Source organism: Setaria italica, chromosome II, assembly GCF_000263155.2.
Source record: "Setaria italica strain Yugu1 chromosome II, Setaria_italica_v2.0, whole genome shotgun sequence".
Lineage (NCBI taxonomy): Eukaryota > Viridiplantae > Streptophyta > Magnoliopsida > Poales > Poaceae > Setaria > Setaria italica.
Window position 1 is genome coordinate 36,290,950 of NC_028451.1, and position 22,426 is coordinate 36,313,375.

At 43.5% G+C, this 22,426-nt stretch overlaps 2 protein-coding genes and 1 long non-coding RNA gene across 3 annotated transcripts in view; all 3 read left to right on the forward strand.

The window, feature by feature from the left end:
- The first annotated feature begins 616 nt into the window (after positions 1 to 616).
- On the forward strand, positions 617 to 5,018 carry LOC101754802 (KH domain-containing protein HEN4). The gene is made up of 7 exons (XM_004957195.3): positions 617 to 1,099; positions 1,615 to 2,034; positions 2,306 to 2,557; positions 3,263 to 3,640; positions 3,792 to 3,874; positions 4,103 to 4,214; positions 4,585 to 5,018. Exons 1-7 carry the CDS (start codon positions 617 to 619, stop codon positions 4,726 to 4,728), a joined length of 1,872 nt encoding a protein of 623 aa, XP_004957252.1. The 3' UTR covers positions 4,729 to 5,018.
- A 2,212-nt stretch (positions 5,019 to 7,230) lies between these two features.
- Positions 7,231 to 8,399, forward strand: LOC111256301. The gene is made up of 3 exons (XR_002676344.1): positions 7,231 to 7,306; positions 7,405 to 7,614; positions 8,283 to 8,399. It is a non-coding gene; the product is annotated as an uncharacterized LOC111256301 (long non-coding RNA).
- A 602-nt stretch (positions 8,400 to 9,001) lies between these two features.
- LOC101779159 (calcium-transporting ATPase 5, plasma membrane-type-like) overlaps positions 9,002 to 22,426 on the forward strand; it is an 18,785-nt gene continuing 5,360 nt past the window's right edge. The window contains exons 1-24 of the mRNA XM_022824110.1: positions 9,002 to 9,111; positions 9,210 to 9,341; positions 9,668 to 9,757; positions 9,894 to 9,963; positions 10,414 to 10,484; positions 10,553 to 10,636; positions 10,723 to 10,800; positions 10,878 to 10,949; positions 11,157 to 11,240; positions 11,364 to 11,446; positions 11,554 to 11,662; positions 11,746 to 11,801; positions 11,882 to 11,924; positions 12,020 to 12,103; positions 12,368 to 12,505; positions 12,674 to 12,739; positions 12,816 to 12,914; positions 13,356 to 13,466; positions 13,547 to 13,711; positions 14,331 to 14,390; positions 14,645 to 14,809; positions 15,013 to 15,129; positions 15,211 to 15,309; positions 15,636 to 15,773. Of these exons, the coding sequence (XP_022679845.1) occupies positions 9,064 to 9,111; positions 9,210 to 9,341; positions 9,668 to 9,757; positions 9,894 to 9,963; positions 10,414 to 10,484; positions 10,553 to 10,636; positions 10,723 to 10,800; positions 10,878 to 10,949; positions 11,157 to 11,240; positions 11,364 to 11,446; positions 11,554 to 11,662; positions 11,746 to 11,801; positions 11,882 to 11,924; positions 12,020 to 12,103; positions 12,368 to 12,505; positions 12,674 to 12,739; positions 12,816 to 12,914; positions 13,356 to 13,466; positions 13,547 to 13,711; positions 14,331 to 14,390; positions 14,645 to 14,809; positions 15,013 to 15,129; positions 15,211 to 15,309; positions 15,636 to 15,773 (2,262 nt within the window). The 5' untranslated portion in view covers positions 9,002 to 9,063. The remainder of the gene's footprint in view (positions 9,112 to 9,209; positions 9,342 to 9,667; positions 9,758 to 9,893; positions 9,964 to 10,413; positions 10,485 to 10,552; positions 10,637 to 10,722; positions 10,801 to 10,877; positions 10,950 to 11,156; positions 11,241 to 11,363; positions 11,447 to 11,553; positions 11,663 to 11,745; positions 11,802 to 11,881; positions 11,925 to 12,019; positions 12,104 to 12,367; positions 12,506 to 12,673; positions 12,740 to 12,815; positions 12,915 to 13,355; positions 13,467 to 13,546; positions 13,712 to 14,330; positions 14,391 to 14,644; positions 14,810 to 15,012; positions 15,130 to 15,210; positions 15,310 to 15,635; positions 15,774 to 22,426) is intronic.

Below are 22,426 nucleotides of genomic sequence, written 5' to 3' on the forward strand. Positions count from 1 at the left end.
TGTCTTTCTTTGCCCATTACCCTCCTTCAAGATTTCAATCGGCACAAACCACACCAACCTAGATCTTCCCTCAAACATGGAGAATCGAGAAATTCAAAGCCAACCATCGAATCATCCGCCAAGGAACCGACAATTGTGAGGTTAGAAAAACACTCATATGAATTTTTATATGATTGTTTTTGTGTGGTTGAGACGTGTGTGAAGGGGAGGGGGGATTCCCCCCACCCATATATTGCTCTAGGTGGCAATTTTGGATAACCACCTTGATATGGCTACTTAAAACATTTTCTCCATGAAAAAAAATCTTTGAGAAGGTGAGGAATGTTTTGCATAGTGCAGTATAACACTAGAAACTCATGGTGTCGAGTGTGGAAGGAAAAAAATGTAGATTCAAGGTTGAGGTACCTTCAACGTTGGGTGCTCTCAAGTCTCAATGCTCAAGTGATGCATATTCCTCTAGTACGCTTCCAGTTCCAAAGCAGCAACGCTTCCTTGCCGTCGATGCTCAATCGGACGGCCCATGCGTGAGCTCAGGCCCGGTAGTTGCCGTAACTGACTCGGGCGGTCAGCGAACTTTGACAGCAGTAGGGTTTTAGCTTAACCGTCCAAGCCCCCCATGGAAGCCGTCCCCACCCCGGCCGGCGCCGGCGGCGCCGCTTCCTCCTCCTCCTCCTCCTCGACCCCTTCACCCTCCACCAAGCGCCCGACCACCACGCTCCGCCTTCTATGCCCCTCCAGCCGCGCCGCCGCGCTCCGCCCCTCACGGGACCTCCACGTGGACCATCCGCCCGTGGGGGACGAGGCCGTGCTCGTCATCTCCGGGCCGGACGCCCCCGCCGCGGCGGTCAGGGCGTGGGAGCGCGTGGTGGGACACAGGGTCGGGGGCGACGAGGCGATGGGAGGGGAGGAGGAGGAGAGGGAGGTGACGGGCGCCGTCGGCTGCCGGATGCTGGCCGCCGGCGCGCAGGTGGGGTGCGTGCTGGGGAAGGGCGGGAAGACGGTGGAGCGGATGCGGCAGGAGAGCGGAGCCCAGATCAGGGTGTTCCGGAACAGGGAGCAGCTGCCTCCCTGCGCCGGGCCGGGGGATGAGCTTATCCATGTATGCCTCTCTAGGTCCTTCGTCATTTAAAACCGATGCTTCAATGTTGCTTGGGTGCAAAATTCAACCGTCTTTTCTCAGCGCGTAGTGGTTAACTATGGAATGCCGTGACTGTTGAACTGGCGATATTGCTGGAAATATTAATGCTTCCCTCTGAATCGGAACATGATCTCAAGTATTGCATTGCTGTAGGAAGAATAGTGAAAAGACAATACTTTTAGAGCATGGTAATTTTTATAACAGATAGCAGAATAGGCACTTTGCTGTCCTTGTAAGTTATTCATGGTGATTCGCAGGGCCTGGTGTTTCTGTGTGTTGAAATTTATCTTCACACATGAACAAATTAGATTGAAATGGCTCGGGTAATATTCCCTCCTTTGTATGCTCTCATGAAATTCATTAGTTGGTCAATTCGCAGTTCGTGTTTATCATTGTATGGGCCAATTTAATCTTTCACTTAGATTTTCGATCTTTGAAAGTCAGGTTGTTCTGACATGGTAGCTTTTTATTGTTAGATAAGTGGGAGCTTTTCTCAAGTACGGAAAGGACTGCTTGCAGTTTCAACCTGTCTCCAAGATAATCCTAGGCCAGACACAAGCAATATTCCAATGTCTAGACCATTTGGGCCTCCAGTTAGTGGTACTGGTTGTCCCCCTGGCATGGATCCTCATTCTCAAAGAAACTATTTACCACCGCACATTCCTGATTACCACACAAGGAATTATCCAAGTAATGCTGGTGCCCCTGGACCTAGATTCTTATTTGAACAAGAGATAGTGTTCAGGATGATAATTCTGAATGAAATGGTGGGCAGCATAATTGGAAAAGGCGGTTCCACTATCCGCGCATTACAGAGTGAAACTGGTGCTTCTATAAAGATTTTAGAGCCTGTTGCTGATTCAGAGGAGCGTATCGTTTCCATATCTGCGCGCGAGGTATGTCTGTGGACCTAAAACAATTTACTCCTGTTTTGTTTCAAGTGTTGAAATAGCTTTGTTTTCCTAGGTAACAAGATATTTTTATCGAAATTTGTTATATGAATCTGTTTCTCTGCAAGCACTGGCATGCCACGTTAATGTGTAGCTAGTTGACTGTTGTAACTGTATTCTGCCGACTTATAATTGGAGTTTCTGATTAATTTGTCATAAGAGTTATGTTGTCTGCTATCTGTAGCATTGTTTGATGGATGTGTATCTCTTGGTGCAGAATTCTGACATGATGCATTCTCCAGCTCAAGATGCAGTTGTCCGGGTCTACTCTAGGATCTCAGAGTCATCTATTGATAGAAATTCACCTACACCTGCAAGGCTTCTTGTTCCGTCACAACATATTGGTTGCCTGCTAGGGAAAGGCGGATCCATTATTACAGAGATGAGAAAGCTAACAGGAGCTAGCATTCGAATTTTTGGGAATGAACAAATTCCAAGATGTGCACAGCGAAATGATGAGATGGTTCAGGTATATCTGAACTCTAACAGTCAACCACCCAATCCTTCTTTTTTGATTTTTAGAAACAATGCTGTACTATGTGTATGCTATGCTAATGTAGTACATAAGTCTGCATGACCTTTTGAAAGTTTCACTGATATGCATGGAAGCTACTGAATCTGTTTAAGTGATGTTTTTTTCATTTTGAATCTAGTCTTGTAGTATAAATGAAAAGTTGGATAACTAAAAACAGTTGATGAAAAACATCAATAAACTCTGACCTGATTCAAACCACATCAAATATATTGCCTATTCTGCTCTCTTTTCCTTATACTTGAGGTGAACACCATTTACTAGCAATGATTTTCACAGCTAAGAATTTAATGTGTCATTTTATTAAATATTGAAAACTCCTTTGTGGAAAAGCAATGCAGGGTTCAAAGTGATCTGCAGAATATGTTTAATATTTTTTTGCGTGGTTGCATATGTTGTAATTCATTCATGGTACTTTTTCAAATCTGGTTTGTACTGCAAGTGATCCTCCATTTTGAAATGGTACAGTCAAACATCATTTGAATCATTCAATTTTCGTAAGTTAGTCACTTGAGTTCTCCTTTCAAAGAAAAATGTACTTGGTTATTCATAGTTGTTTCTGACCAGATACTAAACAAGTAAAGATATAACAATCTAGAAGGAAAATATAATTGTTCACTTCTGGAGTGCCGTTTCTCACAGGTCACTGGTAGCTTCCAATCCATCCACGATGCATTACTTCATATCACTGGAAGGATTAGGGACGTCATCATTCCCAAGCCACACCCCAGTGGAGGCATGCCTCCATATCCACCTGCTGGAAACATCTCTCTTCACCAACCAAGACAAGAACCACCTCCGCCACACCCACATCACAGTGGGGGCATGCCTCCATATCCTATGCATTCTTTCAGACCTGATGCTCCTATGGGTCCCTTTGAAACGGGTGGTCATCGGCCACCTCCTGCGCATTCGATGGAACATATGGGTGCTGATAGGATGCCATACTCATATGGTTGTGAACAAGGAGGTCCTCGTCCTTTTTTGGAACAGCCGTCACCAAGATCCTGGGCTTCTGAGGTAAGCAATTTGGAAGGACTGTCATCAGAGTTTGTAAATTTTGTAGTGTTTTTTTTTTGTACTAGGCTGTTATCATTCACATCATGTTTCATTGTGATTTATGTGCTTTAGTGGTTGAATTGCTTAGAATTAATTCCCTTTTCCTATGCAGGCACCAAATACAAACAGTGAAGCTCCAAGAAATATGCCTGATGCGGTGCGATCCAAAGATTTTAGAAAGGGACCAGTGGCAGGGTAAGCTAAATGACGTGTGTTTGGTAAAAAAAAAATGAAGTTTGTTTCTTTCCTTTCGGGATATTACTTAAACTTTTGAGTAAGTGAATGTTCATTAAGTGCAAGAAGGCTTGAAGCCCTGGATAAATCTGTAGGGATGCACTGGTTCCATAATCCCAAACGGAGAAAAAATGAAAATTATTTTCAAAAAATGGTTATGACACTGATCTGATTTATCCTCATTGACAGTGAAAATCAAGTGGCTACGCCAACTAGTACAACGACTGAAGTTGCTATTCCTTGCAAGTATATAGGCTTTGTTTGTGGAACCAATGGCAGTGATATTGCAGAGATAAAAAAGGTACTTACTTTTTTCTTCTATTTATCTAACATGCAGTCAGCATATGCCTGTCTCTTGTTGCCTTGTGCTCATCAAGGCAACAAGATATGCCATTGTTCCTGACTTACTATCGTCAAGTGGGGACCTTGTCACCATGTAGATTTGTCCTTTCTCTGGAACATGGTAGTACAGCTTGTTCATCTTTTAATCTTTACAGATTGTACTCTTTCAATTTTTCACACCACTGTAAAGCTCAAATGAAATAGTTCTCTTGAAATCTTTATAATTTAGGCTCAAGTCTCAGATAAGTCTACCATGTCTGCTAAGTTTTGGTATTATAGTTCTTTTGGTAGTATCAGTCCTAAAAATCTTGGCAATAATTATCTTCCAGATGTCAGGGGCTTCAATTACAGTTCACGATCCGAAACCTGGTGATGCAAATTCAACAATTGTTATTGTTGGGGACCCGGAGCAAACCAAGAAGGCACAGAGCTTGATTCACGCCTTCATCTTCTGTGGTTTATGTCAAACCTGATTTGAGCGATGCTACACCACCATGATTCCTGATTCTTTAATCTCGGAGAGGGGTCCCCGTGGGGAGAATTCAATCCCTGCCCCACTGCTGCCGGGGTGGATGTAGGCAATAACAGCCGATGCATGCCTTGTACAAATAAAATCTGTGTTTTGGGTTTGATTTGAGGTATGGTCATGGAATGCGGCAGGCTGGCTGCACCTCTGGTCAAGTTCGGCAAGTTATCTATTAGGAGTAGAGAGTTTTTTTCGTAGATTATTTGGGAAGTATCCATGATTGAGATTTTCAATTTCCAGGCGATGTCTGTGCTCTGTGCTGGTACGACTTGACTTGCCGGACCAGAGACCACAAGAGTCAAGCACTCCTCGAGATTCACATTATTGAGTTAGGGGATAGGGCCCTAGCTTTTCTTCCTACGTACAAGCATGGGTGCTGAACGTGACAGCGCAAATGGACTGCAACTGAAATTTAGCGAGAGGGGTCGAGGAGACCAGATCAGACGAGGTAAACTCAAATACAGGCGATTAGCCAGCCAATTTGTACAGCTCAAGACCCTCGGAAATCTTGAAGAAAAACCATGAAGTTTTGTTTGGATACTGGTGGATTGAAGAACGGGAGGGATTATAGAGGAAATTAGTTCATTTTAGATTCAATCCTCTTCATTTCCTTCCAATCCTTTTCTATCTAAATAAGTCAAAACACAGACTCACATGCTGTGACCCTTAGAGCCTTCAACCATAGCACGAGTCACAGATCCCTCGTCTCGAATGAGGCATGAGTCACCACTCACCAGTCACCGGAGAGTCGATGCCTCGTCCCTTCAGGGCAAGACTGGAATATCGCCTCCAAAGGGACCCGTGGCCGGGTCGTGGGTGTTCCCAAGGAAGTTCTAGGCAATTGCAAGCCTGACATTTTGTAGCATCTACCCACGACATATTCGCATGCGTGCTTTGTGCTTTGGACAAGGTTGTCAACGAACAAGTCGTCACGGGGCTCTGCGTAGCTGGTAGCATCTTTTGCATTGTGCGTGCCATCGAGCATAGCTGTTGCCTACCCGGTTTGTGGCTTGTAGCCGGATAAGGAACTCCGTGGCGCAGCAAAGGCTGTGCGTTTTCGAGAAGATACAAAGTACCCTTCAGATGCGCGAATTCATCTGTCTTTTTGCATTTGGACATGGTCGAAACGCACGCGCTGCACCTATTGTTTCCTCACGAGTTCATTCTCTGGGGAATACCTAGTGCAAAGCAGTTTATTCCTTAGTTGAGAAGCAACCAAGCCTTCGTGGAAAAAAAAAAGGCAGTTCTCTGTTGTTCATGGATTTCGCATGGGCGCATGGTTTCTTGTAAGGTGACAGAGAAGTGTCAAAACTGCGCATGTGATTCTTGTCTGTCATTGAGGACTCCCAGGAGTAGGAAGGAAGACATTAAGAGAGAAGGAATGACCGAGCAATACATCATTTTGACATTTGGAAGGTGAGGAGCAAGGACTGCTTTGTCCCTGCATTTTTTTTACAAAGAACAGAAGAACCAAGAACTAAAATTGGGGATAAAAGAGTCATCCATACAACTAGAGATGGCAATGGGTACCCAAAACCCGAGTACCCGATAGGTTTTGCCCGATAAGAAGGCGGGTATGGAAACATATCTCTACCCGGGGTACACTAATGGGCAATATCATCTACCCATCAGGTAAGCGGGTGCGGGTGCGGGTACATACTACCCATACCTGCATACCTGTGGGTAAAATATACCCGTCTACAATATGTGATAAACTCGTAAACTTCACATTGATAGTGAAGGATAACTTAATATTGATACCTAACTAATAATTTATGCTTTATTAGACTATTAATTGGCTAAGAATTTATATTTATCTTTTTTATTTACTCAAATTTGTTGATGTACGCGCTTTCTCATGTGTTATGTTCACGATCCTATTAGATTACAACAGGTATGCTATCGGGTACGGGTTATCCAATGGGGAAAACCCGCACGGGTGTGGGTATGGGTTTTTTTAGCAGGTAGAAATAGAGTTGGTGGGTGCGGGTATGGAATGGTATTATCCAGCGAGTACCTGTTGCCATCTCTACATGCAACCTTTTCAAATAGTTCCATTGAATGTCTCGACCCTTTTTCTTTTGCGATTTTGCAAGAAAAATGGTAGATATTCAATTAGAGTGTAGTACGTCGTCCCTAGTTATACTCCTCCATGCTCCATTTTGCAACCAAGGACGAGGCTTTCTTCCCATTTCAAATCTCCGGAATTCGGCCCTTTCCAACACTGACCTGTGGGCCATCCTGATCGGCCCCGAGCTGTCAGCCACTGCCACAGCTACCCTCGTCGCCGACGTGTGGGCCAATAAACAGATCCGTCCCCACATGTCAGTCCGCGCCAGCCGTCAGCAGTCAGCATCTTCGTCGAACCTTCCCTCGCGCGCTCCCCCGGTCGCTACGGCTCCCCGATAAAACAGCGGAAAACCCGCGCGCACGCAGACTGACACACTCACTCACACCGGAAGAGAGGGCCTGGAGGCGTGATCGGAGGCGAAGGAGAATCGGTTGGAACGCACGCGAAATCCGAGGTGAGGCGATCGCCGGCTCGCCGCCGTCCCGGTATCTCGATCCTTCCAGAATGAATGGCCGTTCTGAATTCTGATCGGCCTGTGCTTGCTGCTAGCAGGTTGCCCAGTGATCGGTGCCTCGGCATCGTCAGTCAATCCTGCAAAGGCTGTTGCTGATGGCCTCAGGGACGGGGAGCTCGCCGCCGCCGGAGATCGGCGCCCCAGTGGCGGAGGCGGCGGTGGCGGAGGAAGAGCAGGCGGTGGAGGGAGAGGACGCGTTCCATATACCCAGTAAGAATGCGTCGCACGATCGCCTGCGACGGTGGAGGGTATGGTGTCTCTCGATCAATATAGATTGATTCAAATTTAACTCTTGTTGTGAGATGGGTATGAAATTTCCCTACGATTCAACTGAAATGGGCTGTGGTTGGTAGATGCCGCGGTAGATGATGATCAAAATCAACAGTTTGTTCATCCTTGTATCACCAGTTTATCACATCGTATTGTCGTGGTGCTTGAGAAGTTCTTTCTGTGTCTAGTCCATTCTTTCGTGGGACTCTTGGTTTGCGTAGCAAAAGTCACCATTTTTGTGTTTAATTTATTTTCTGCTTTGTGATGGTCTTCACTGAATTAAAGAGTTCTTATGGATGAATGCTGGGTGCTGATGGAAGGATCAATTTTTACAAGTCTTTAGGTACCCACCTCGAGGTCGAAACATTACCTTGAAGCTTATGGGCTGCCTCCCTTGAATTAAGTACAACGATGGTATACTGCAGTCTAGATATTCCAGTATGTACGCACATGGCCGATAGCAGGAAAGTTTGTTGGCTATATGATTTTCCTTGAATATAGTGACACATTTTTACTCATAAATTTAAGGGGAAAATTAGTAAAGTTTGTTGCATCCTTTGATAGGAGGTGATACTTCTGACTGCGTGTTCTCTTACAGAGAGTTGATGCGTGTTACTTGGAATGATCTTTTCTCTCTTCATTTCAGCAAGCAGCTTTGGTCCTCAATGCTTCCCGTCATTTTAGATATACTCTAGACCTGGAACTGGAGGAAGAGAAAGAGAACTTAAAAAGAATGATACGAACTCATGCACAAGTGATACGAGTAATATCTCATTGGCTAGTTGAAAGAACATTTTCTTTTCTGAAGTAAATGTATTGTTCATTCCAAGTCTGGATTCTTCAGGCAGTATTTCTTTTCAAGGAGGCTGGCCAGAAGAATCTAGGAGGTACTACTTTCAACATACTACTCCTATGCTTGATGGAAGATTCCACCATCCTTAAAAATGGTCATTTAACAAGGGAAAATTTCATGTAAATGGTGACACGACAATGGACAGCGGATCACAATATAACTTACCATTGTAATGAATTTTATCTGTTCCATTTGGTATTAATTGTTATTTCTTATATTTCATATGTTAAATTAAATTTGCTAAGGCTCACTCATCTTAGTGACCCCTCAGTTTCCTACCAGCTACCTCTTGCACATTTTCCTGATTATATGGCCGTCTATGTCATATTTATTCATGTGCTAGTAATTGCTTTGTCACAACATAGGTTACATAGAACCATAACATTTTTATCATCATATAATCTGGGTGCTCTTAATTAAATATATCTTCTCTCTTATTTCTTTTCTTTTTTGAATTTATTTTCGCTAATGCAACCGTGATGTTTTCAATGCTTTTATGTAAGCAGAATCTTACACTAGCATAAAACTTGAGACACTCTCTCAGAGATTTCGAGTTGATCTGAAAAAACTCACGATGCTGAACAGAGACCATGATGCCATTATTTTTCAGGAGGTTGGAGGGGTAGGTTCAATTGAAAATGTACTTGAATTTGTATCTTATTTTCCCACTTGCCATTCTGCAATTTGATGGTATGTTTCTTACAAAATTATCCCATTTAGGTTAGGGGGCTTTCAGATTTACTAAAGAGTAGCTTAGACAAAGGAGTAAGTCCAGATGAGGATGAATTGTTGCTGAGGAGAGATATTTTTGGGGCAAACACATATCCTCACAAGAAAAGAAGAAGCATATGGGTACACAGTTTCCTAAGCTATATCTTATTTTCTAGTGCAGATTGCTATCCTCTGTTTTGGAAAAACTAACCTTAGTTCAGTTGTTCTACAGGGCTGTCTTATTTTCCTATGTTCCTTTTTATTCTGCCACCGAGATAGGATATTGATTATATTGTGGAAAAAGTAGAGATGTAATACTTCTAAATTTACATGTGTTATTTGCAAAACGAAAATTTATAACAAAAATGCGCATCAAATGATATTTTATTCTTCACTGGCATTTCATTGCTTGAAATATAAGCAGCCTGTGTCTTCAAACTTAATATATATTATTTTCTTATTTGCAGCGTTTTGTATTTGAAGCTTGTCAGGATTTAACTCTTGTTATTCTAATGGTAGCTGCTGCTATATCGTTATCACTAGGCATGGCAACAGAGGTACTTTTTTGACACACTGATGATCGTTTCTCCTCTAAAAGGGCAGTTATTTTGCCTTATCATCCATTTGGGAAGTAATTTTGATTAATACTTAGGCTGTTTTGGAACCATGATTATGTCCGTTTCCACGATTTAGGGTGTGAAAGATGGATGGTATGATGGTGGAAGCATATTTTTTGCTGTTTTTCTTGTGATATTCGTTACAGGTAAAAGTTCTGTTTTATAGTTTGCCCCCTCCCTTCTTTCACTGTTAGTCATGCACCAACTAGTTCATCGATAGGCTTAAGAGCTTTTCTTTTTCAAATGAAATGGTCCTGCTGGGTTTCAAGCTCATGAGTCAGGACCTCCTACTCTGCAAATGTATGAGTACACCTACCCTTGCCGTGCATTGGTATTGTAATTGGACCACTATTTTCACTCTTCTTAATACAATGACACGCGGTTCTCATGTGTGTTCAAGAAAAAAGTACAAATTTGAATGTTGTGCACTAGCTTTTTCACCAAATATCTTAAGGTTTTAGGGGAAGGCTATCAAACTTCTCGTATGTGAACAATTTACTTAAACATGGTTATGTTCTGTTTTTTTATTATTTCCCTCCTGTTACAGTGCCATGAGTCTATCATGTTCTAATGCTTTATCTCTTCACAACTCTTAGCTACCAGTGACTATAGGCAATCTCTTCAGTTTCAACATCTGAACGAGGAGAAACAGAACATACAAGTTGAGGTATGTGTGCAATCATTTTAGATATTAGTTCTGGATACAGCTAATGACTTATTGTGACCTATGATTAGGTCATCAGAGGTGGTAAAAGAATAGGAGCTTCGATATTTGACCTTGTTGTCGGTGACGTGGTTCCGCTCAAAATTGGCGACCAAGTAATACCTCATATATTTCGTTCTGCCTACATCTGAGTTCCTTCTTCCTTCCTCCCTCTGATGTGGTTATGTGCATTCATCTTTAGGTTCCTGCAGACGGTATACTGATATCTGGCTATTCTCTTGCAATTGATGAATCCAGTATGACTGGGGAATCCAAAATTGTGAGTGTTGATAAAAAAACTTTATTTGTTTCCTAAAATCTGCCTTACAATATTTCACTACTATAAATCATGATCAGGTTCATAAGGACCAAAGGGCCCCTTTCTTGATGTCTGGTTGTAAGGTTGCAGATGGTTATGGCTCTATGCTGGTGAGCCCCACTCTATTTTTTGAGCACTTGCTGAGTATAACTTAGTTGAGTCTTTCAAAGTGTAGATGATGAGCTGAGTGTGTTGCTTTCTTATTTACAGGCTTTCTTGTACAATATTACATGTATTGGTTGCTACTACTTCATTTATTCTGACACTTCATACTGAACACTAACATAATCTTTGTGCAATTGCTATCAAACACAAAGGTAACTGGTGTCGGTACCAATACTGAATGGGGTATGCTGATGGCTAACCTTTCAGAGGATGTTGGTGAAGAAACCCCATTACAGGTTAGTTTCTTAAGTTGCCTTTTGAGAAGGGATGTTGATTTATTATGTTATGGATTGTATATGTAGTATGAATCTGTATTGACTCAATTTGGATGATCCATGCTTCCATTTGCACTGACATAGGTTCGTTTGAATGGTGTCGCTACTCTTATTGGTATTGTGGGATTAACGGTTGCCGGTGCTGTTCTAGTTGTGCTTTGGATAAGGTTTGTTTGAGACTTAGTTGCTATGGCCATATGGTATACTTCACACAGTTATGCGGTAGTTCCAAGATATATTTCTTACAAGGCCCTCCTTTTTTCTTAAACTGCAGATATTTTACTGGACGTACCAAAAATTCAGATGGGACTACTCAATTTTTGGCTGGAACAACTGGTGTAAAACAGGGATTTATGGGGGCAATTAGAATTTTAACAATCGCAGTATGTATCGATAGCTAGTTTTTTGGGTTATCATAAGACTGTCAGCTTTTACAATTTTACCTGATTATGCCCTTTTTTTATAGGTGACTATCGTGGTTGTTGCTGTGCCTGAAGGACTTCCTTTAGCAGTAACATTGACGTATGGATTGTTTATATTTCATACAAGTTAAATTATTGTTTTTAGGTACATTACACTGCTGTCGCTTCATTTGGTTTCAGCCTTGCATATTCAATGAGGAAGATGATGCGAGACAAGGCTCTGGTAAAACCTTCAGATAGATTTACAAAGCAAGCCTTTTTATATGGTACTATATATCCTTTTGTATCATTATGGATTTTTCATGATATTTTATTCAGGTGAGACGACTATCATCTTGTGAAACAATGGGATCAGCAACCACTATTTGCAGTGACAAAACTGGAACTCTTACCATGAATAAGGTTGGTGAAGTCAATATGCACTCACTACAAAAATGCCGTTTGTTATTCCCATGATGCTTGGAGAATAATGTGCTGTACAGGATGGTGCTACTTCATGTTTATTTCAATTAAATCCTAGAAATCATGAATTGTTACTAGTTCCAAGAGCATGTGTTCTTATACTTGTACTCTTGTGCTTAACTGTGAAGCCCGTGATGGCATAAAGTCACTGACACCTTAAATTCATCTATTTTTTTTGGCACCTTGTTTTTATTTATCTTATAGATGACAGTTGTTGAAGTATATTTGGGTGGAACAAAATTGGATCCTTGTTATAATGCTGGCATGATGTGTACCAGTGTGACAGCTCTACTTATTGAAGGAATTGCACACAACACAGACGGGACTGTGTTTATGCCAGAGGTAATAATTCTATATTCCTCTGTACTGTTTGCATAATTTAGTTGATACGTTAGATTGACATCTATCTGTTAAGTTTTATTTATATGAATCACATGACATTGGTCCTCTGATGTTCCCATAGCATGGCAAACAATTGAATCCATGTTAGAATGGCTTTCCTATCTGTAGGATGGAGGGGCTGCTGAAGTTACTGGTTCACCAACTGAAAAAGCAATTCTTTCTTGGGGCCTTATGGTACTGTGTATTCACTCATTTATTTAGAGTTATTTCCTCCAAGTTCGTTTTTTGATATGGCAATTTACTTGTATAGATTGGGATGGATTTCAAGAACGTGAGATCAAAATCTTCAATTCTTCATGTCCTCCCATTTAATTCAGAGAAGAAGCGTGGTGGTGTTGCAGTGCAGGTGGTAAGCTTCTTCTGGTGTACTAATAAGTTGTGAACGGAATAATCTCGTGTTGAACAAGAAATAATCATGTCTGAACTTGATTATTTCTAGTGGAACTAATGAGGCCATAAAACTAAGTACTTGGCTCCGTGCACATTTGAACTTTTCAATCAAATTGTGTACAGTTCTTGACCAGATTTACAGATCTCATTATTATTCTTATGCTGAAAAAATATTATCCAAGTGTTTGTTGGATAATCTGTCACATTTTCATCTGTCCCTGACAACATTGGTGTTTCTTTTCTTTCTGTTTTTAGGTCTTCTTTAGAAGTAAAGATGCTGCTATACTGAAGTTCTATAACATGAATGCTTGTCTTGATGACAAAATTTGTTTCGTGATAATCTTTCCTCGTCCCTTTTAGATTTACCTCATTGATCTTTTATTTGTGCACCTATCTGCAGTCAGATACTGAGGTTCACATCCATTGGAAAGGGGCAGCTGAGCTACTATTAGAATCTTGCAGAAGCTGGCTTTCTACTGATGGTTCAGTTCTGCCAATGAGTTCTGGCAAGGTAAATATGAGCCAGCCTTTTTAGTTCGTTCTGTACTTCTGATTACTGAAGTACTAGTAATTTTAAAGTATTCTTTTCAGCATAGCGAGATCAAGAAATCAATTGATGATATGGCAATGAGTTCACTGCGTTGCGTCGCTTTTGCTTATTGCCCTTGGGAGCCTAAAATGGTCCCAACTGAATCTCTAGACAAGTGGAAGTTACCTGAGGATGATCTCACTCTTATTGGAGTGGTCGGGATAAAGGTAGATTCTTCTGAGCCTATGTCTATTTATACCACTCCTGAGTATTTGAAGACTTTTATATTACATCTGCACTTTTTTTAAAAAAATTTCTTTCCACTGTTTAAAATTTAGCAATCCATGCTCTTTACACTAGCAAACAAATGTTCAGTTCCATGTTGCTAGCTGCATGTTTTTTTAACAGAGTTCTCATGTCCCATGAGTATAATGAGAAGCTATTAAGAGTATAATGATGCAGAAACTTGCTTAAATTCAATAATCCATGCTCTTTACGTGATACAACTTCAACTAGCAAGGAAATGTTCAGTTCCATGTCATTAGCTGCATGTTTTCCAACATCATTCTCAAGTCCCATAAGTATAATGAGAATCCGCTCGCTGCATGTTTTTCTACACCATTCTCAAGTCCAAATGTCCCATGAGTATAATGAGAAGCTATTAAGAGTATAATGATGCAGAAACTTATTCTTGATGTCGTGTTTAGATATTCTGTGAAGTAACTCCTTTTGTTTATTAGCTTCTGCAGGAACATATCCAGCTCATATGTATTTGTCCATAAATTATAATTTCCTCGTGATTGAATTCAATATTCACCCTTCTATTAAGAGCTTCTTCTACTGTAGGATCCCTGTCGACCAGGTGTGAGGAGTGCTGTACAATTATGCAGTATTGCAGGTGTAAAGGTTTGTTTTCATCTGTACTCATTTAGTCATTTATGTTCTACTCTGTACCTTTCTATGTCCCATGCATCTTCTGTATTTAAGCTTCTCATTCTGGTCTAAGTTTATATTGGTTAATCTAGATCATGAATCATGATCTGTACTTAACATGTGCAAACGTTTATCCATTTTATGAACATAATTTGTTTCTCACAACTTTTAATGATTTATTTTTAATGCTGTTTGTTCTCATATATATATTTTTTTCTTTTTTTAAGGTACGCATGGTCACAGGAGATAATGTTGAAACAGCAAAAGCCATAGCTTTGGAGTGTGGAATATTAGATACAAAAGATGCTGCTTCAGAACCTAGCGTAATTGAGGGAAAAGTGTTCCGTGAGATGTCTGAAGCTGCACGAGAAGAAATCGCTGACAAAATTACAGTAAATCTCCATTGATCTCTCACTCCAGTACTTTAGATTTTAGGACTTTATATGCCAGAATAAATGACATATACATTAGGCATTAGTTGGGCAAAAACAAAAAAAAACTAGTTGATTAGTTGGACATAATATAAAACTCATTGACGACATAAAGTACCTTTGAATTTTCTAGTATCAGTCACTCAACCAACTCTCTGTTTCAGGTAATGGGAAGATCTTCTCCCAATGACAAACTTCTGCTCGTTCAATGTTTGAAAAGAAAAGGTCATGTTGTAGCTGTTACTGGTGATGGCACCAATGATGCTCCTGCATTGCATGAGGCCAGTCTGCAACTTTATCATTTCTATAATAGTGTCAATCTACAGTATCTTTCTCCTGATCCTGAACTTTTTGTCATACAGGCTGATATAGGTCTTTCAATGGGTATCTCAGGAACAGAAGTTGCTAAGGAAAGCTCGGACATTATAATCTTGGATGATAATTTCACCTCTGTAGTCAAGGTTGTCTTCTCTAACTTGAAAGCATAACGCATTCTAACAAAGGCTTGACTTGTCTCAGTATTACTATCATCACAGCATGCATTATGCCTTTTTTGGCATCACAGTTTGCCAATGTGGCATGGCGTGAAATCACGAAATCACTTGGTCGTATCTCTTGTAATCTTGTTGTTAGTTGGCATATGAATTAATAGAATATGTTAAAGCTTTATACTTACTGTATTTTGAGGCCCATACCCCCCAAAGATTCTAGTTGATTTTGACGGTTATTTGTAACTTTTGTCTAGACAATAGAATATGAAAGTTTATTTCCAAATTCTCTTTTGCAGGTTGTTCGATGGGGCCGGTCTGTTTATGCAAATATTCAAAAATTCATCCAGTTCCAACTTACTGTTAATGTTGCTGCCCTAGTGATAAATGTGGTTGCTGCTGTGTCCTCAGGGGATGTTCCTCTGAATGCCGTTGAGGTTCGGATTTTCCTCTTGATCTGTGCACAAGAATCTAGGATAAATCTTACTTTCAATTAATTTTCGTTCTCTTTCAGTTTTAGTCTTTATTTTCCTAATGGCCCCTTTGCGCAGTGTATGGTGACTGTTCTTTCCTTCAATTAATACAAAGGCGTGCAACTCTCCTTGGTGTTTGATCTTTTTAATTAATTTCTATATAACTATTTCACTTTTTTTTCTCGAACGACGTAGGAGAGCTGCGTGTCATTTCATTAAGAGAGAAAAGAGAGTACAACAAGTCCGGTTAAGGACTAACAGCCAAGCACTGAAGACACCCCCACACCCCTACGTAAAGAAGCCTATAGACGCGCCACAACAACAAGCATGACCTCAACCAAAGATCCCCTGACCTAGGCTGTTGGGACCTGCGACCTCACTAGGAGTTCCTGGAGTTTAGTTGCCCCAGCCATGCCCCATATGCTAATCTCATCAGCCATTGTCTGGAGCAGCAAGGAGGTGCTTGGTCTAGCATTCTCAAAAACACATGAATTCCTGTGTTTCCAAACTTCCGAGGTAACCAGGATAATTAGCGAGTTAAGCCCTTTTCTTATCTCCTTAGGCACTGAGCGCAATGCCTTCCTCCACCCAACAGAAAAGCAGGCCTCAGAAGGTGAGGGTATCAGGGTTGTCAGATGTAGAGGTTGGAGGATCAAGGACCAAATCTGCCTTGTAAAAACACAGCCAACAAACAGATGCTGAATGGTTTCCTCCTTCTGATCACAAAAAGGACAGGCTTCATGGTGAGGCAATCCTCGCTTGGCAAGACGGTCTGCAGTCCAACATCTATTGTTGATGGCTAACCAAATGAAGAATTTGCAACAAAGGGGTGCCCAACTCTTCCAAATCCTCCTCCAGGGAGCAAATTTAATGGTTCCTACAAAGAAGGCAACATAGGCTGACTTGCTGCTGTAAATACCATTCTGTGTGAGTTTCCATCTGAGTTGATCTGGGACGTCTTGTTGCAGGACAACTCTCTCAACAAGGTCCCAAATCTGGAGATATTCCAATAAAACCTGAACTGAGAGTGCGCCTTTGATGTCAGCCACCCAACTTTGATTAACAAGAGCTTGGGCAACTGTCCTTCTAATTGTCCTTTTAGGGATGGCCTTGAACAGGTTGGGAGCCAACTCCTCGATAGTTTGACCATTAATCCACCTATCTTTCCAAAAAAGAGTGGAAACACCATTGCCCACAATATGGTCGACTGCTACCTTGAGGCATTATGAGGAACTTGAATTTGGAATCCAACCCAAGGCCGAGAAGGATCAGTTTTCTGAGCCCACAACTATCGGATACACAATGCCCAGCCAAGAGTTTCTAGATTAAGAATCCCCAATCCTCCATATTCCAGGGGCCGCTGAACTCTTTCCCAGGACACTAGGCAGTTACCACAATTGGCTTGTTCCTTACCTTTCCAAAGAAAACCTCTTCTCCTCTTGTCAATGGCTTTAAGCACCCACTTTGGCAAATCAAGAGCTATCAAGGAATAAATGGGAGTGACGGATAAAACTGCCCTAACCATTACCAACCGACCTACTCTGTTCATCAGAGATGCCTTCCAACCGGGCAAATGATCAGCCACTTTGTCAATCAAGGGAAAAAGCACTTCTTTGGTGGGCTTATGAATAGACAGAGGCAAACCAAGGTACGTGCATGGAAATTCCTTAATTGCACATGACAAGACTTCAGCAGTGATAAGCATTTCATCCTCTGAGCAGTGTATGGGAGAAACAGAACTTTTCACCAGATTAGTATGGAGGCCGGACGCGTGTCCAAACAGGTCAAGAATGCTTCTGATCACCTGCAGGTCAGTCCTCCCGGACCTTAGGAAAATCACAGCATCATCAGCAAAACAGGAGACCCGATGTCGAGCTTGGTGGACAGCAAGTGGCTGAAGCAATCCCTCTCTTGCCCCGTACTCCACAAGAGAGTTTAGGACGTCCATGACTAGAATGAAGAGCATGGGGGAGAGAGGATCACCCTAACGAAGACCCTGACTATGAAGAATATATTCCCCTGGCTCCCCATTTACTAACACACGAGTGGACGAAGTTGACAAGATTAGACTTATCATGTCCCGCCATTTCTGCCCAAAACCCAACTGCCTCATAACTTCCAGGAGAAAGGACCATGAAACCGAGTCGAATGCTTTGGAAATATCCAGCTTGAGGAGAATATGGGCCTCTTTCTTCATGTGCAAGGATTTCACCATTTGTTGGACAAATAGGAAGTTGTCATGGATATTTCTTCCCCTGACAAAGGCACTCTGATTGCTGGAAACCATTGAGGGCAGCAGAGGGGCAAGCCGGTTGGCTAGAACTTTTGTTACTAATTTGGCAAAACTGTGAATCAAGCTGATAGGCTGATAATCCTTGACATGCAGAGCATCCATCTTTTTGGGTAGAAGTGTGATGAATGCAGAATTAAGCAGTCTAAATTTGAACACATGCCCTCGATGGATAGTATGAAATGCGGCCAGCAAATCCCCTTTGATAATACTCCAGCAGGACTTATAAAAATGACCAGTAAAACCATCTAGTCCCGGCGCTTTATCAAGGGGCAAATCCCTAACGGTTGCTCAGATTTCATCCTCAGTGAAAGGGTCATCAAGAGGAGAGAGATCCCTAGGCTGTAAGCCAATCTCATCAAAATCAATTGAGAAATTCCGCTCCTCTGCCGTACCAAGCAATTTATCATAAAAGTCCAGGACTGCTTCTTGTTTGTCTTCCAAGGAAGTAACCAGCCAGTCATCAACTTGTAACTTGGCAATAAAATTCTTCTTCTTTCTGAATCGAGCCTGCTGGTGGAAAAAAGCTATGTTTGCATCACCTTCCCGGAGGTAAAGGATTCTTGAATGTAGCCAGGCAATGGTTCGCTCAAGAGAGGCCAAACCAAGGCAGTGAAGCTTGAGCTTCTTGCGCAGCCATTCCTCACTAGCAGAGCTCGCGAGAGTCCCTTGCAATCTCAAGCCGATGAATAATCTCCTTGGCCATTTCCAGCTGCAACTTAATGTTCCCACTTTCCTTCGACCGCATTTTTGAAGACCTTTGCTAAGGCGCTGCAGCTTAAGAAAGAGTCGCTCAACTGCGCAATTAGATTGCACAGGAGCCTCCCAATTCTGCTGCACTGCTTCCAAAAAACCTGAAACCTTGGTCCAGAAGCTCTCAAAATGAAAACGTCGCTTGCCGGCTGTTTTAATCTTCAGCCCAAGAATTAGGGGGCAATGGTCAGACACTCCCGAAGCAGCACTTTGCATGATTGAATATGGGGTTATATCCTCCCATTCTGAGCAGCAGAACGCTCGATCAAGCCTTACAAGGGTGGGCGACCGTCTTTCATTTGACCAGGTGTATTTTCGACCTAACAGCGGTATTTCTTTGACCTCTGAGTCATCCAAAAAGCGTCGAAATCTACCCATCATGGCTCTGTCCAGATTATCATTGTTCTTGTCTGCTGCCAGGTAAATTAGATTAAAGTCACCTGCAAGCAACCATGGGCCATTGCACAGGCCCCTGATGTTTCTAAGCTCCTGCAAAAACAGTAACTTCTCTTCATCTTCTTGAGGGCTGTAAACTCCTGTGAACCACCAGTTACGGCCTTCCTGTTCAGAGAACAGAACTGAGGGCCTGTTTGGGAAGGGGGTGTTAAACCCTTTTAACACATTTTTAACACCTTGGCTGCCCAACACAAGTGTTAAAGATGAAGTGTTAAAATTTAACACCTCTCTTTTCATAAACACATGGAGGGGGTGTTAAAATGTGCTAAAGGTGTTAAAAGTGGTCTCCTCCCCACTTATTCCCTGGTTGCCCCCTCTCTCTCCTCTTCTCTCTCCTCCGCTGCCCCCATCTTCCTTCCCCGGTCCGCCCGTCGCACGCCGCCGCCGTGCCCGCCACCGCCGGTCCGCGCCGCTCCTGCGCCGGGATGCCGCGCCGGGCGGCGGGCGGCGGCCTCCCGCGGGCGGTGTCGCGCGGGCGGCGGCCTCGCGCGGGCGGCGTCGCGCGGGCGAGGCGGCGCGGTGGTGGCGGTGGGGGCTCGGGCGGGCGCGGCCGTTGGCGCCGCGGTAGGGGACGCCAGCGGGGGGTGGGGCCGTAGGCGGGGCCGGAGACGGTGCGGCCAGCGGCGGGAGGGCAGCGCTAGCGCCGGCGCCGGGCGCGGCGTGGATCGAGCAGGGGGAGGGGCCGGCCAGGGAGCAATGGTGCTGGGGGCCGGCCAGGAGGTGGCCTGGCGTGCGCAGCCAGGAAAGGAGGAAGAAGGAAGGAGGAGGAAGGAGAAGAAGGAAGAAGGGGTATTTGGCTGCCATTGAGAGGAGAAATGAGGGGTAAAGTTGTCAATTACAACCTAAGGTGTTAAAGTTTAACAGATCATCCAAACACCTCAAGATACTAAAGTTTAACACCTCATTTGAGAGTGTTAAAGTTTAACACCCTGTTAAATTTTAACACGGCCTTCCCAAACAGGCCCTGAGACTGAAAATGAGTCTACCCGAGTAGCGATGGCTTGGCAGGCGTTGCTCTTCCAAGCAATCAGAACCCCGCCCCTAGTTCCATTAGCCGGTAAAGCAACAAATTTATCAAAGGACGAGCCAAAAACTGAGAGAAACAAGCGATGATTCATAGACTCAACCTTAGTCTCTTGAAGGCAAGCTATCTCAGCATTGCTCGAGAGTATGACATCCCTGACTTTGTTGCGCCTATCTTTTCTATTGAGTCCCCGCACATTCCAAATCAAAATTGAGGAAGGATTCATCTTCGGAAGCAAAAAGAGGCGACCAAACAAACAAACTAGAGGGAGGCAAGCAGGTCAGCAGAGCGTGCCTGCTCCCCCTCCTCCACTGTCCAGCCGAAGATTGCCGCTAGAGCCGAGACATGAGATTCAGACAGGAGCTGTCCTTAGAGCTTGCCATATTCATCCTGCGCAGCAACATCAATCTTCTCTTGCAGACCAAAACCAAGGCTCCCACTGGTCTCGAGTCCGGCGCATGCATAAAGGGGGCGGGACCCGAAGCAACAGGAGTTGAAGGCCCTGTCGCGCAATCCTCCGGGACGAGACTCGAAGCACCTTCAATGTACCGTGCCGGGTGTTGGTTCCCATCTTCTAAAATTTTAGTGACTAAGGAACTGTTTGGATACACCATGTTAAACTTTAATAGGGTATTAAAGTTTAACACCTCAAATGGAGTGTTAAAATTCAACACATTTGGGGTGTTTCCCTCCTCTCCTTTGCCCCTCCTGCTCGTCGAGGCTGCAGCGCTGGTTGGAGGCCGCCCGCCGCCGCCCGCCGCCCACGCGAGGCCGCCCGCGCGAGGCTGCCGCCCGCCGCCCGCCGCCCGCGTGAGGCCGCCAGCTAGCCGCGGGGGCCGGAGGGGAGGAGTAGTGCGGACCGGCGGTGGCGGGCACAACGGCGGCGCGCGACGGGCCGACCGGCGGCGGCGGGCACAGGCGCACAGCAGAGGGAGCGCAGAGCGGCAGCACCGCACGCGGATCGGGGGAGGAAGATGGGGGGCAGCGGAGGAGAGAGAGGGGGCAATCAGGGGATATGTGAACTAGGGGACTACTTGTAACACCTTTAGCAAGTTTTAACACCCCCTCCATGTATTTATGAAAAATGGGGTGTTAAACTTCAACACAACCCTTTTAACACAACTGTTTGGCAGCTAATGTGTTAAAAGGGGTGTTAAACTTTAACACCCCCTTCCCAAACAGGGCTTAAAGGTGACTAAAAAGGGACTAAAGAGCCAAAGGTGACTGAAAAGGGACTAAAGAGCCAAACATCTTGACTAAAACTGACTAAAAACTTGAGGCTCCAAATCTTTTAGGGCCTGTTTGGATACACCCTCATAAACTTTAGGATACTCATAAAGTTTAGGAGCTAGAAATTGGTAGTCCTAAAATTTATGAGTGGGCTGTTTGGATGGAATCATAATCTTTAGGATGTTAGAGGGGAAATGACTTTTGTACCCCTAATTACTCCACCCCTACTCCGTTTCCAGTGCCGTGGAGAGAGAAGGGGAGGGGCAAGAGGGGTAAATGATGGGTTGGGGACCACTTTTAGGAGAAAAATGACCCATTATGATGTTTGGTCCTCCTAATGAAAAGAGCACTCATAAACGTTATGAATGCACTTTTATGACATATGTTTGGATGCACAAGTCCTAAAAGTGGACTAAAAGTGAAGTCCTAAAAATTATGAGTGTGTATCCAAACATGCCCTTTTAATCCCTTCATCCCCTCCTAAAAGTGACTAAAATCAACTCCCACTACCCCTTATTTATTGTCCCCCTCTCTCTCCCACCTTTTAGGAGGGTAGCATGGTCCTGTAACCAAACAACCTTTAGGCCCTGTTTGGGAGGAAGGGGCTAAAGTTTAACCCTGGGCTAAAATTTAGTCCTCTCAAATAGAGTGCTAAATTTTAGCACTGTGGGATGTTTGGATAGGAGGCTAAACTTTAGCACTTTGATTGTCAAAAGACTTTTTTACCCTCATTCATCTCCTCTCCTCTACCCCTCCACAACTCCTTCCTTGTCAGCTCCAATCGAGCAAGCACGGCAGCCACCGCTTCCTCGGCGTGGCCGTTCCGGATCCGGCCAAGGAGGCGGCGGCCGGTTCAAAGGCAGT

What these genes read in the sequence shown, in the direction of transcription:
- LOC101754802 (XM_004957195.3), top strand. Translation starts at nt 617, where the DNA reads ATGGAAGCCGTCCCCACCCCGGCCGGCGCCGGCGGCGCCGCTTCCTCC. An exon ending in TTTCCATATCTGCGCGCGAG is followed by an intron (nt 2,035 to 2,305) that starts GTATGTCTGTGG and finishes CTCTTGGTGCAG; the next exon opens with AATTCTGACATGATGCATTC. An exon ending in GAAATGATGAGATGGTTCAG is followed by an intron (nt 2,558 to 3,262) that starts GTATATCTGAAC and finishes CGTTTCTCACAG; the next exon opens with GTCACTGGTAGCTTCCAATC.